Source organism: Rutilus rutilus (genome assembly GCF_951802725.1).
Source record: "Rutilus rutilus genome assembly, chromosome: 16".
NCBI lineage: Eukaryota > Metazoa > Chordata > Actinopteri > Cypriniformes > Leuciscidae > Rutilus > Rutilus rutilus.
In genome coordinates, this window is record NC_140224.1 from 11,289,609 (window position 1) to 11,304,513 (window position 14,905).

General features: G+C 40.2%; 1 protein-coding gene across 2 annotated transcripts in view; it reads right to left on the bottom strand.

Moving 5' to 3' along the window:
- The window catches only part of ccser2b (coiled-coil serine-rich protein 2b), an 82,015-nt gene that overhangs the window by 43,555 nt on the left and 23,555 nt on the right, over positions 1 to 14,905 (bottom strand). For both annotated transcript variants that reach the window (XM_084434272.1, XM_084434271.1), the window contains exons 2-3: positions 8,234 to 9,638; positions 4,537 to 4,718 (exon numbers count right to left, since the gene is read on the bottom strand). In XM_084434272.1, coding sequence (XP_084290398.1) covers positions 4,537 to 4,718; positions 8,234 to 9,605 — 1,554 coding nt within the window. In that variant the 5' untranslated portion in view covers positions 9,606 to 9,638. The remainder of the gene's footprint in view (positions 1 to 4,536; positions 4,719 to 8,233; positions 9,639 to 14,905) is intronic.

Here is a 14,905-nt window from a genome sequence, read left to right on the forward strand (position 1 = left end):
TTCAAATACATCCTATATACATTTATTTTGTCAACTTTTATGAGTACACTACCATATGGCCTCCTATAATTTTTGTTTGTTTGGCTCCACAGTGTCTCAGACACTTCACTTTGAAACAGTTTCATGACTTTCATATCCTACGTTCAGCATAACCCAAGTCAAGACAGCAGCACACTGGGTCAGCTGAACTGTCTGAGGAAATACACATAAGCAGTGGGGAGGAAATCATCCTTTCTGACTCAGCCAATCAGAAAAGGAGCACTGATATCTGAGCGTGACAAACGTTCTGTGAGGAGCGGGAGCAGAACACCATCGCTCAGAGTTTTCTCACTTGGTTGATTCCTGAGTCACTTCTGTTCCTTGGTTGACAAGTTCTTGACAAGTCACACTGTGTGTGTGTGTGTGTGTGTGTGTGTGTGTGTGTGTGTGTGTGTGTGTGTGTGTGTGTGTGTGTGTGTGTGTGTGTGTGTGTGTGTGTGTGTGTGTGTGTGTGTGTGTGTGTGTTATTTACTGTTTCAAATTTACAATCTCATTTTGTTGAAATGTTTACCAGGGAGTCAAATATTTTCTCAAATTTAGCTCAAATTATTTGCTTATAAAGTTCTGCAGGGGGGACGCTTCTTTGTAGGCCAAAACAGAGAAACAAGTTAGCATTTTAGCACTTCTGGTTCCACTGTCTTGAAGTCAATGGGTTTTTAGAAAAAGGCCGTTGCTATCAAGTGGCTAAATGGGACTGCAGAGGTTTTCGGGGATAGTAAACCTCATCAAGAAAAACAGGAAAACTAGTCCGAAGTATCTACTCACTAGTCCGTTTTCACTGTCTTGTGTTTATATAATCACTTTCTTGCAAACTATTCTAACTCAAACTTTCAGGGAATAGTTATTAAATAAAGACTGGAAGAGATTGTGTAAGCTTAATGGTGGCGACGTTAAATTCATTCAACCGTAGTGTAGTTCGTTAATAGCCTACTTTTAGCTTTTTACTTCTGCTGAAAGTATGCAAGCTTGAAAATGCATGAAACTTGTGTTCATTTGTGAAGATTATCATGATGAACAAAATGTGTAAGAATCATAAAGTTTTGTTGGTAACAGCTTATTTTCGGAAATAATCCAAAAGCCAATGGAAAACCAGGGTGATGCTAACTTTTGGATTGGCCAAAAAAAAGTGCAACATCACAACATCACTGTCACTTCAACATCACTCACAATCCTTAGAGTCCTTATTGGAGCTAAGGAGAATCCATACCAAGTTCTGGCATGAAACTCTAGACTCTACAAACTCAATTTGGTAGCGAACGCATCGTCATTTACATAACGCAGCAAATACTGGTTTTGTTTGCTGTTAGCAGTCTGCAGCGCGCTTTCAGAAACCCCACATCTTCCCCAGCTCCACCTGTATAGATCTGCTATGGGGGTTATCACATGCTCACAGCAGCACGTCTGTGAATGTATTGGCAGTAGCAAGTCTCGGTACTTGTTCTGCAAGCAAGTTTTCTTATATGTGGTTGTACATATTGCGGTAGTTCAGACATGAAACACTTTTGCTGAAGCAACCATGCCATTTTAGCTTGCTAAACCTTTACTCTCTTTTATCGTGACTCGTGTTTCTCCTGAGCAAAGTTTTTCTATGTTAGAAGTCATAGACATGGAGCTGGTTATGTGATGCACATGACAAAATATATTAATTTACAAATCAAGCATTATGGTAAAAGTATTTAGAGGTTATAACAGAACTGTGCAAATATTTACTTAATGATAATTGTTCATTTCAGCTGGAAGCCACAATTATTATTATTTTTTTATTTTTTATCAAAATGATAATCAGTTTTTGAGCAAGTGTCGAATAAGTTGAAGGATAGTATTTAAAGGAAACAAAGCCTATGAAAAGACCAAGGCAAATACTGCCACTGGACTGGAAAGGATGAAAATACTAAATCTGGAATGTCTGAAAACAAAGTTGTGTTTACAAAATATCAGGAAATTTATAAAATAGATAGATACAAGACCGATTATGATTGGCGGAGCAGTGTTCAAAGCCATTGTAAAATACTATATAAACACAATCGTGATCTGATTACATCACTATTTGTAGCTTCAACCATTCTGCTAAACATCGCTAAAAAACTACATTGCTAGCTGGAAGAATTATTGTTATCAATAAATGATTACATTTTTGTTGCATGGTGATTGCTATCAGGATATGATGAGACTTTCAAACAGTAAACAAAAAAGATTTCTGTAGAGAATCACCTATTGTATCTTTGAACAAAAGATATTGCATGAATACATAAGACTTAAAAGTAGTGCATGAGTCATATTTTATATTCTACTTTTATGATACATTATTGTTTTTTTTGTTTTGTTTTGTTGTTTTTTTACTTTTGAAGCTTGAGAGCTCCAGTTCCCATTCATTTTCATTTCATGTAAAAGATCATCTGCAAAACAGCTCATTTTGTGTTTCATAGAAAAAAAAAACAATGCCATATGGGTTTGGAACAACGTGAGGGTGAGGAAATGAACTATATGTAGGATGTTCTGTTAGATGATAAGCTTATTGAAATGGTTGACGCTTTGAATGTTTGTGAGTTTCTGCTGCCCCCATGTGGCCCTTGAAGGTAGGCTACTAAAGAGGCTACACAGCAATTCAGCTGCTTTTCAGCTGGTTTCCTTCAGAAACGGACTTGAGGTTCATCAGACCAGAGAATCTTGTTTCTCACAGTCTAAGATTTTTAGGCGTGTTTTTGAAAACTGCGAGTGGGCTTTAATGTGTCTTCACTGAGAAGTGCAACAGGAAATGGCGTATTGATCAACGCAACATGGCGATAAACTACTTACCTCAAGCTCCATTTGCAAAACTGGCATGCCAAGTTGGCCTCTTTTCCCTAGCCTTGACTGCATCTGTTTTCAGGCCTTCCCACTTAGCTCTCTCCAGCGCTGGACAGCTTTTCTAATATTAACGTGGGACCTTACCTAGACATACCCCTTTATTTTCCAGTGATTTCTTCTGAGCTTTTCTCTTTTATATTGTGTCCCATCTCTATTTCTGCAGTCTTTCTTCAAATCTCCCTCTTGATCGTTCTCTCTCCTCGGCCGCCATACGCCGCCTACTGCTGATTGGCTACATGTTTGTTGTTGTATCGGTCCGACTTCCAAACAGCATATTTCAAAAACGACTTTCCCCAACTTTAAGTGGCAGCTGTACTTACTCATCAGTGCCAAATATAATTAACACATTTTATTAAAAAGTATTTAGCAAAAAGTATTACTATAATACACTGAATCATTAAAAGCAATGATAGGAAAATGCAGCTGTTGTTTATCTAATATGTGCCATATTTACAAAAATAAATATTTTGCTAAATAATAACTAAACAGAGACGCACTTACACTAATTGAAAGATTTGTAATCTGGCTTAAACAGAAAGATAAATATAATAGGGAGAGGCATTTAACAATATATTATAGATGCAAAGGAGGATAAAGGCTAGCGCTTTGAGCATAAATGCCAAGTCATCCTCTCATTTGACATTGATTTCACCTCACCATTTACTAACGGTCATGAAGCTGAAAATCTGATCGTCTGCTTCCAGAGGAAAGACAAATGACTATCAGCAGGAGCCAATTTGGAGTTCTCAGAATTATGATGCGTAATCAGAGACACACCTTCAATAACTCAAGCTGACAGATTTATCCAGTCAGTCTCTGGGCTTTGAGCACAAGACAAACCTCACTTTAAAGGAGATGTCTAATGCTTTTTCAATGCATACTGACATTGTTAAAGAGTTGGGTTCTCACGCTAAACATGGCCAAAGTTTAAAAAAATGAGTAGGACGTATGACAAAGTATTTCTGTGTCAAATACACTCCTTCAGGGTTCGTATAAGTTTTGGGTATAAGATACGGTTTTTTTTCGAGTATGGCTATGCATGACGTCATAAAGGGCGGAATTCCTTGTATGGGCACTTCTCCCGGAAGAGCACATCAACCAGAGCGAGAGCAAGAGCAACGCCCATCAACGTGCTTTGTTCGGGTTACGGAAGTCATCGGCAGAACTTCACAGCACGCAGAAAGAAGTGGTACAGCTGTATCTGTCTTTTATGAATCTGATAAAACAAAAGACTCTACTGAGATATGAAGGATGCAATACTACTCTATAGGTACTGAAGATTGACATGAGATTGGCAGAAACTGTGTGTGTTATGTCCCCTTTAAAGAATCAAACTGTGCTCATCAACTGTGATTTTAAAAGTCAACCATTAAGCACACTGATTCAGACAAGTTTGGCAGTGTATTTTAGGAGCTTGGAAAGAAGATTGCAGAGAGTTGCCTAGAGGAGCGATTCTCCACCACAGGGCCAAAGACCACAAAGGCTAGTTGTACAAGCAAGTTAAAGAACCACTACTAAAAACTTTTTTTTTTAAATAGATAAAATAATGAAACTCAATAATCCACTAATTATGAATTTTTTTATACAAATTCTGTTACTTCTCTCTTGTAAGTTGCTCAGGTCAATCATTGCATAAAGCTTTGGACTCACCATGCTGTTGAGATCAGAGTCAAAGCTTCCACAGGCATGTCCAGAGTCTGCCAGTGCCTCCATCCCCTCTTCATCCCACATGTAAGTCCCTCCAGAGCTGTCTGAGGGTGACAGGTCCAGAGACGAGCCATGAGGAAAATCGCCTGTAGGAGATGTCCCATGTTCAAAGTCATCTTTACCAGCTGAAAGACAGACAATAAAATGGGTGAGAAAGTGACAGAGAAATATATTTTAAAGTAATGTTAGTGACAGTATGGATCTGCTCAAATTGTTTAAATATGAAAACCTTTTTCAAAAGCTAATCAGACAGGATTTTAATCACCATAGGCACATTCAAGATGGAATACTGTTCCAAAAGGCTGTTCATTCATCAACATCATTATGCTGCCTTCTAAGGTACGTTGTCTTGGCCAAAATATAAGGCAGCATCAAACCGTGTATACAGCTTTGCATATACACTATGCATATACAATATTGCATACAATTCTGAGAAGTACTGATAAAAAAAAGAAGTTTATGTAGATACAAGTCAGGGGCATTTCCTCAGAGGAGGCAAGGGAGGCAGTGCCTCGTAAAAAAAAATGGATGAGAAAATAATCCATATTATAAAAGTGTGACATAAAAAAAAAACAAGTGTAAAAATCCCTTGTTTTTCTAAAGTGACTGTGTCCAACAGCGACAACAGCAGGTAAAGTTAAAGTCTGCATCTCTCTTGCCTTCTCTGAGCCCATTGAGAGTGGCGGAACTAGACTTTAATACATGGGGTGGCCATGGCTACTTTAAAGGTCCATAGCCCGTGAAAGAATATCATGTGTAATACTTATTTTTATTATTGTTTAGGCCCATGTGACATTGTATTTCTAATAAATAAGCTACCAAAATTGTAGAAACCAGTCAATATTTTTGACTGATTTTGAACAGCTCTGCGCTTGTTAATTTAAGAATAGTTTATTCTTAATTGTCTGTGTTTTGCAAATAACGTTAATATTCTCTTAACATTCAACATTAATACATTAACAATGTGCTGCGCTGCCGTGCGTCAAAATAAATGCTTCTTTCAAGAGGAGGTTAACGGATGTATCCAATTAAATTTTTAACTAAAGTACTGAGTTGGGAAGACTAATTAAAAAGTAAGTAAACAACTCAGCCACTTAGATTTCACCGCTTTATGTCACGTCAAAATTAAACTTGAAATGGCCTCAAAAACATGATGACTGCTGGGATTTTTTTGTAAACAATTAGCTTGGTGAAATTAAAGGTACATCTTCGTGTCTGTGATCACCAGTGTTTATTAAGCTTGATATCTGATGATTCGAAAATAAGTTCACTATTAAAAATAACAGCTGAACATCAGATCACCTTCGCAAAAAAAATATATTGTTTAAATTGTTACAGCCTATTCCTATTTCAGAATAAATGTATTAAAAAAAAGCCTAAAAAACACTAACTTGAGATTTTTTTACTTGGTTTTAATAAATAGAACATTAATTACATTGTTAATGTAAATATACAAAATAGAATTGCATTTGAGGTCTTTTTTATGTGGTGTAATGTTTAACCAGAAAAATGTGACAATATTAAGTGTAACTGGGACATGAATTTAAAGTTGATTGATAAAAAAAAAAACAGTTAAAAAATGTGAGGACTTTGCCCCCTCAGAACACCACTGATACATATAGGCTATGTATTTTGCTTTGAGATTATAACATGACATACTTCAACTTTTAACACTATATTAGTTTAAATCATAAAGGCCTTTAAACTGCAGTTACAAATGCATAAATGTAAAAAAAAAAAAAAAAAAACTGATGATATATAAAATGATTTTAAAATTGAAAAGATTTAAATATGATACTAAAACCGGCAGTAGGTGGCGGCAATCACTGTTAATGAGTGATTCAATGGGCCCTATTTTAACTATCTGAAACGCAAGTATCAAGTGCGAAACGCAAGTAACTTTGTGGGCGGGTCTTGGGCGCTGTTGCTATTATACCGGCGGGATAAATTACTCTTGCGCTCAACGCAAATCTAAAATGGGTTGGTCTGAAGTAGCTTCATTATTCATAGGTGTGTGGTTTAGGTGTAACGTGAAATAAACCAATCAGAGCGACATCTCACATTCCCTTTAAGAGCAGGCACGCTTGTTCCATGGCGGATTGCTATTATAACAGCGGATTTGCCAGGCAGGCGCACGCCAGGAGCGGTTCACATCCGAGGAGACCGACGTTCTCGTCAGGGCCGTAAAAGACAGAGAAGTGACATTGGGGATGGGAGAAACCCACCCAAATTAGCTTCGGTTAAACAGGCGTATAAAAATTTGGGTAAATGTGTAAGCTAGATTTATGCCTATTTTTTCACATCTTCATGGACACAACAATGATTTCCCTTGTGTGTTAATATTTTTCCTTGTAATAATGTATGGTTTTCTAAAAATGAGAACTGCTGTGTGTAGATGAGATAAGCAAAGTGCATGCGCGTTGTGCACACGCTACATTGATTATTGCCAAGCATGCGTCCTTAAAATAGCATATGAATAACATGCGCAACGCGCCACTGACTTTAGACTAGGTTTTTCCTGGTCAGTGGCGGAATTGTTTTCTAAACCTGCAAAATAGCACCAGGGAACGTTTGCGCCGGAACACGCCTCCTCTTTGCACTGAACCGTCCCCGGGAGCGCAAATGCATTTGCTAGTTTACCAGCGTGCGTCTGTGGAGGGAAAAGTCCGCTGTGTGCGGGTGCAAAATAGGAATGATACATGCGTCGGTGTACAAAGTCAATTGCGCTGGGTGCAAGATAGGGCCCATTGAGTCATTAACTCAACCAATTCGTTCAAATGGACCGATTTCATTTCAGTAACAAAACACCACTGTGTGTTGCTTAAAGATGCAAAACAGTTCTGCCATGGCTTTGTTTGGAACTAGTTTCATCTGCAAAATAGAGCAACAGGCAATACTGGGTCTAAAATGTAAGTCACGTAATTTTTTTTTTAACGGTTGTATAAAATCAATATCGCATTTGCAACCGTGCTGATATTTGGGGGACTATATCATATGATATAAATATAGCCTAAAAGACAAATACTCATCCAGGGGCATTTTTTCAGCATTTTAATAGGGTAAATCACGCAGTGATAGTGTGCACACTAAATGCTAAGTAGTCTAACCTAAACCGAAAAGGCTACATCACGCAGTATGTTTTTGTTTGGTTTTTGCAAAGTGATGGACATATTCAATTTAATTAGATAATAATAATAATTTACAGGCTCTGTAAAAATAAATATTTAAAACACAACCAGAAAGTGCTGAACTCCCCTCAAGCCAGTCATAACTCAAATATTAATGTTAAATCAAATAAATAGTTATCAACAAGTTAAGAGTATTAGTTATCTGCAGGTAGTGCAAAAAGACGGCCTTTGAGGTGTTTTTCATTCAGTTAATTAGCGAGTCTTCAGCAAGAACTGCCAAACCAATCAGATTACATCAAATTAAGCCTGTCATTTCATTCTTCAGAAATTATCATTTCTTCTTATTATAATTTTTCAAGAAATGCATTTAGGAACATTCTTACAAACTAGGACACCAATGCAGGGGTCATTTATTACACTCTGAAGTTACCTAGGGTTTGAACAGTCAAAATGCAGAAATTGGGATTAGTAGTTCTGAGGTGTAATGGAAATAAAGAAATTCTCAATCAAACCTGCGAGTCCCATCCCTGCCCAGTCAACTGATTCGGACAAGAAGGTGTGCAGGTTGGTGAGCGATGATTCCTCATTGCACTTGGTGATTAGGGTGTTGGCATCTGTACATAGTCCAAAGTGGTCTAACCCTTCTTTGAGGACAGGCAGCAGCAGGGTCTCACCTCCATTCCCGAGATTATCAAAGTCATCCATGTACTCCTCACTAGTATCATTATTCTCCACAGAGGAGGACGAAGATAGCGACATAACATCAAAAACCTCCATGAAAGGGCCCAGAATGTCTTCAACTTCCTTTACTTCAAATGAGGTCTCATTTGGGGTAGTTTCAATACTTTCATTATTGGTGGTTGGTTCTGAACTGGTTTCTACTATCTGTGTAGGATCTTGGATATCTTTACTCAATTCTGCTTCTTTTTGGACAGTTTCGGGGACAACAGGACGGAGATGTTTGGTGGTGTTTGTTGGTCGTGTAAGTCTATAACTGAGCATAGATGGTTTCTTACCTGAACAGCTGGGTAAAAGTGATTTCTTTATTGTGGTCGTTGGCAAAAGATGATCACTAGTAGTTACAGAGGGCCTTGCAATCCCATATTTACCTACTTTCCCATCAGATAATACTGGATTTGGCTGAATGAGGGGTGATCTAGCCACTGGAGATTGTACTAAAGGCCTGGGGAGTTCTTTAGCAAGCTCTGTAGCTTTGTTAAAGGAGAAGGAACGGGTCATGGGTGGGCTGGTGGGGCAGGTTGCTCTCTTGAAGTGGGTGAAACTCTGAGAGTGGACTATGCTCTCTTTAGAGGAAGACTTGATGCTGTCGTTGGACAGGGACAGTTTGCCCTGCAGGGTTCTTTGTTGGGATACATGACCAAGACAAGACCCTGAGGTGCCATAACGCCCATTACCACCATTATCACCATGCAGAGTAGCTATACCATTATAGAGGGGATTCCCTGTGGAGAGGCGTTTGGGAGTAGTCATGCGGGGAATAGTTTTGCTAGGCTGGGGTATACTCCTGGGACAGCTACTTTGTGAAGTTGGGACTGCACTCTTGCATTTAACTGCAGCTGCAGGGGAAGGCTTTTTAGTCACCATTACTGGGGACTGAGAATCTATAGTTATACTACTCTCCTCATCCAAGCAGCCAGAGTGTTGAACTTTATTTCCACTGTCCTCTTCACCCTTTCTCCAATTTAGGGATGGCACACGTGTCAAACTATTGTGCCTGCCTATAGGTCCAAATTTAGACTCCATGGAGGAAACCGGGTGGGCAGATCCTTTGGGAAGGGGGGTCATGGTGGTGACTGAGGGATGGGAAGCAAACTTGGGAAGCCTGGAGACCATGTTGAGCTGTTTGACAGCGTTCCTTTCCATCAGCTAGGTTCACCACCATGGATGTGGACAAAACTGCAAAAAGGGAAAAAGAGACATGATGAAATATGAAAATCCTCTAAAGCTTTCAAGTTGGAATGTAATGCAAGGAACACATTTTTCGGATCACTGTACTTCTCACACTACAAGACTGTTTGGGGTAGGGCTGAACGATATGGACAAAATTTCATATCTCGATTTTCATGCCAAATATCTCGATATCGATACAATACGATATGACTACGTAAGTACTAAAAAAACAATACATTTAGAGTTTGTAAAATACACACTGATGTCTATGGAAGAGGTAATAATAATCCTTTCCATTATAATTCGACACGTTTTATTCATCAGATACACATTGTGTAAGTAACTTCAATGTTTACTCTATTCTATTCCCAGTTCACCAGCCACTTACTTTTAAGTATTTCGGGAGAAGTGGATGAATTCACGTGTTGTAAACATAGAGGTTGTAAATCCAACAGATTCGATTCTCTGAACTGCGTCTGCGGCACAAACTAACACGGCGGCGCCCATCGCGCATACAGCTCAACTAACGCGATCGTTATAAAGGTGTTTAAACAACAATATACTTCCACTTGCATGTATTTGACAATGCTTTTTTCGATAGTAATATCTTGAAAGTTCATATCTAGATATAGATACGATAACGATATATCGTTCAGCCCTAGTTTGGGGTACAATTTAGTTGCTGTTGTGGGCAGATTACATGTTGAATCGGCGACAGGGGGTCACACATTAGACAACATTTCAAAAGCAAGAAGTCTGCTGTTTTTTTTGTTTTTTTTTACTATCTTGAATTTTGCAAAAAAAACTACTTTTTCAAACTCGTCCTAGCCGGTTCATCCATTTTTTTTTTTTTACCACTGTTCTCAAATAATGTGCTAACAAATTTGTCAAAAAGTAGGACAGCACGTCAATATGTACGGTTATAGCTCTGCAACTCTTTAGTGTAATCAGACTAGGGTGGGCGATATACCGGCAGACACGATTAACCGGTAGAAATGTCAACGGGTAGAGATTTTGGACTTTTGTCTCTATCGCAGTAAGGCTCATGTGACGTTGCAGTGCTGCTTCATCACGAAAGCTTATTGTCTGCATTGCGGTTTAAAAACAGGTGATTTTAAACAGTTGAAACACAATAAGCAGCGAAACAGAACTTATTTCAGTATATGCGCGTGCTCTCTGAGAGACTGTTTCTCAGCGCTGTCTGAGAGATGCAAGGAATGAAGCCGCTGCTCATAGAGCGCGAGAACTGAACTGAGTGCTTTTTGCCATCTAATTAGGCTTGAACAGTTAAATACACAAACCTATGTGTCAAACTGACCATGTATTTGCAAGTAAACAGTCATTTATGTCTTAAGTGAACGTTAACAGTTGAGAGAGAAAACGCAGAAGTATATTGGATCCATGAAGTCGATCTTAAAGTGACAGCATCCAAATTTAAATCTCTCTGTTCTTGACTGAATCACTTTTGTAACTTCAATAAGAATAAATGTATATTTAATTTACAGAGTAAAGCCTATGCATTGTTTTTTTTTCATACATTTGATTTCTTAATAATTTTATGTAGTATTTCTAGTGCTTGAAGTTTTTCAGGTTGGTCTATTTCATTTGTGTATTAGTTCTATTGTAGTTTTTTTTCTTTTTTCTCTTTCTTTATCACAGTTTACTTGTCTTCAGTAAGGTTGAGAGCTTTTTAGGCTAGTAGGCAATTCGTTTTTTAAATGATATTGAAAATGGTGATAAGAGTTATGACATTTCAATGGTATCAAAAATTGATATCATAAAAACCTTATTTAAAGCAAAAATAACTATATCGTGTTATATATCGTTATCGTGAAATACAATTACTCATATCGGGGTATAAGATTATGGTCATATCGCCCACCCCTAATTCAGACCAAACTTGGTACACGTCATCAAAAGCATGACCTAAGGCTACTTGCTGTGTTTCGGCACAGCGCCACCTAGGAGATATAAAAAAAAAAAAAAAAAAAAAAAAAAAAAAAAACTTTGCTTGTAACTTATGAATGGATTGCACAAAAATCATAAATCTGGTATCTTTTGATTCAGTACAGCATACAGAGTTGAATTATACCAAATCTTCCAATGTCAACCCTTTTAGGCATTGACCATTTTGAATTTTGTCATAAACTGCACATTGGCATATCGTTACGACACTTGGTATGTCATCGGCACAATGCTCAGTGATTATAATTGGAGCGCTGCTAACAACACATTTTAAAGTTTCTGAAATGACAACCTTATTTAAACGGTGAATCCGAAACTGCAATGATTGTCAGTGATGATCACCATAGCAATGTACGAGGCAAAACAAACCCTGATACTGTATGTCAAAACAGATCTTGGAGCATAAATGCAAATAATTGATCTATCACTTGTTCTATTACTTTTTATAGGAAGATTGCACTTTTTGTATAATTCAATAATAGTTAAACAATAAAAAATCTAATAAAAATGAATTGTATTACTTCAATTTTACTTAGTATGGAGCACTGAGAAGTGCTGTTTATGTTGTTTATATTCATGCTTGAAAACAAGCAACACATTTGTTACTGCAGTTTCATGTGTGTTCTTAATAAAATAGTTTTTAATTCAGTTATCTTTTGAGGCTGCTTTATGGAGCGAATTATGTGCCATAATTAAACAAACAAATTCAGCATTTTGCAAACAAACTCGATCTGCTTTGTGAAGGAAAACTCGACTCGCAAACAAACAGAAAGCAATGTGCAAGTACAAAGGTCAGTTTGAGTGAAAATGCAATGGAGTAACAAATATGTATTGTGTTTTACAAATATAAATAAATGAGCCAAGATAATACTTCACAAATAAATACAAACCATCCTACAAATTGCATGTAACCTTTGAACAAATACCAAATCTAGTGCATACAAATGCATATCTGTCTGTTATGATTGTGTGACACTTTGCTTTTTACGAGATCTCTCAGGCTCGATTTTCTCACAAATGTGTCCAGGCAGATTTTCGCACAAATGCAGTTGAGCAACTTCCTCTTCTAAAACAGTAGATGGCGCTAAACTAGGGGATTAATTTAGCGCTAGTCTCCCGGGAGAAGCACTGATTTGAAACTTGTCTTTGCCTATAACTGAGGAAAATGACCAGTGAACGGGTGTGTTTCTGTCTTATTTGATCTATAATTAACCTTTTTGAGGTTTTCTTTTGCAAAATGTTTATTACATATCTAGACAGATTAGCACTTGGCAATTCACTCTCTCTAGGATAGGGGAATCTATAAACTGAAAGCTCTAAACTGAAAGCTCTACCGTCATATGTTTTCCTTTGCGAAGTAGATCGAGTTTGTTTGCAAAATGCTGGATTTGTATGTTTAATTATGTCACCTATGGTATCGATTTAATTCCATTCGGCTATAAAGCAGCTCTGCAGAAAAAAAAAAATATATATATATATATATGTATATATGTTACAGCTTCTGGTATCGTACCGAAGCCAAATTTGTGGTATTGAGCCAACCCTAGGTGGCGCTATAAGCAACTTTGAGCTTTAGCAAATCACTCTGCAACTGTGTGTGACAGAATTCAAATTCTTATTTCTTCTGAATCCTTGCTTTAATCCCGAACAAAATATTTGTTCTCTTACGAGAGGTTCTCTCGTATTGCGTAAGCTAGCTTACGCTGCGGGAAAGTCTCCTTTCTCGAGATACTGAAGCCAAAAATTATCCTAATTTTTTAAAATTTGTCAACGCAGTGCGGCAGCCTGCAGACCTAGGGCAAGCGAGTCGCGTGCCCATTGGCTGCTCTGCGGCAACTGCAGCAGCCTATGGCTGAGCCTTGCGCGTGACGTCACGTCCAATGAGCGCGCTTGGCGCGCTTAGTGCGTCACAGCCCGTCATTAGGGGTGTGGCTTAGCGTATATAAGCAAGGAACAGAGGCTGCTTCGCTGATTTCTGTCTCTTCAGCGAAGCTCTTCGCATCGCTGATCTCCGAGGAAGCCGCCGTCGAATCCAGCGACCAGCACGCCGAGGATCTCAGCCTGAGGACGCCGGCCGCTCGCCGCCTTCAGCCTTCCCTGCCTGCTGCGCCATCCGGCATATTATATCCTTTTCTGCTCTGTGTTGTGTGTTTGTGTGTCCGCCGCGACACACTTGCATCTAAAAGAGCGCGAGGCGTTGTTTCAAATGCCTCGCACATCCTGTGGCTCGTGCAGAGCCGCGCTCAGCGAAGGAGACCGCCACGTGCTGTGCGCTCTCTGCCTGGGCTTTGACCACGCTGTTCGCGCTCTCTCCGAGGGCGGCTGCGAACAGTGTGAGGAGTTACCGATGTCGACCCTACGGGCTCGACTCGCTAAGTTTGAAGAAACTCCATCTTCTCCGGCCGCTTCTTCCGGGCCACGAAAGAAGAAACGTCGCTCTCAAAGGCCGCCGGAACTGGACGCTACAGCTGAGTGCTCGCCGGAACCTCTCCCGCGAGCCTCGCTCTCTCCTTCCCCCCCACCCTTCACCGACGCGCAGCGGCCGGCCACTGCCCGCACTGCCGTCGCCCTGGGGGATGATGCAGATGATGCCGCTGACAGCTGCTCTCTGCTCGCGTCTGACAGCGAGGAGTGGTCGGGCTCTCACCGCTCCGCCCCCTCGACTCTGGAGTCTTCTCGAACCCGCGCTAGTGTTGACGCAGAGCTTCTCCGCCTCCTCACTTTAGCGGTCGAGAGAATGGGACTGGATTGGTCCCCACCTAAGGAGCCGGAGCCCAATCGCCTTGACGGGTTTTTTCTGCCTAGCCGCCGCCCTGCGCCTGCCTCTAGGTCAGCACCCTTCCTGCCTGAGCTCCACGCCGAGCTCTCTAAGTCCTGGAACGCTCCGTTCTCCACCAGATTCCGCCCGCCAGTCTCCTCGGCTCTCTCCCAGGTGGACGGAGCCGCCGAGAACGGCTATAACGGCATCCCCGCCGTTGAGGATGCTGTGGCAACGCACCTTTGCCCGCCGTCTGCTAGATGGCGCTCAAAGTCTGCCCTGCCGTCTAAAGCCTGCAGGACCACCTCAGCTCTCGCCGGCCGCGCTTTCGCCGCCTCCGGCCAGGCTGCTTCCGCCCTGCACTCAATGGCTATTCTTCAGATCCTTCAAGCCGACCTCCTCCGTGAACTGGACGAGAAGGGCTCGGATCAGTCTGCCTTAACCGATCTGCGCAGCGCTACGGATCTCGCGCTGCGCGCTACCAAGACCGCTGCTCAAGCCATCGGCAGATCCATGGCCGCGCTCACCGTCATCGACAGACACCTCTGGT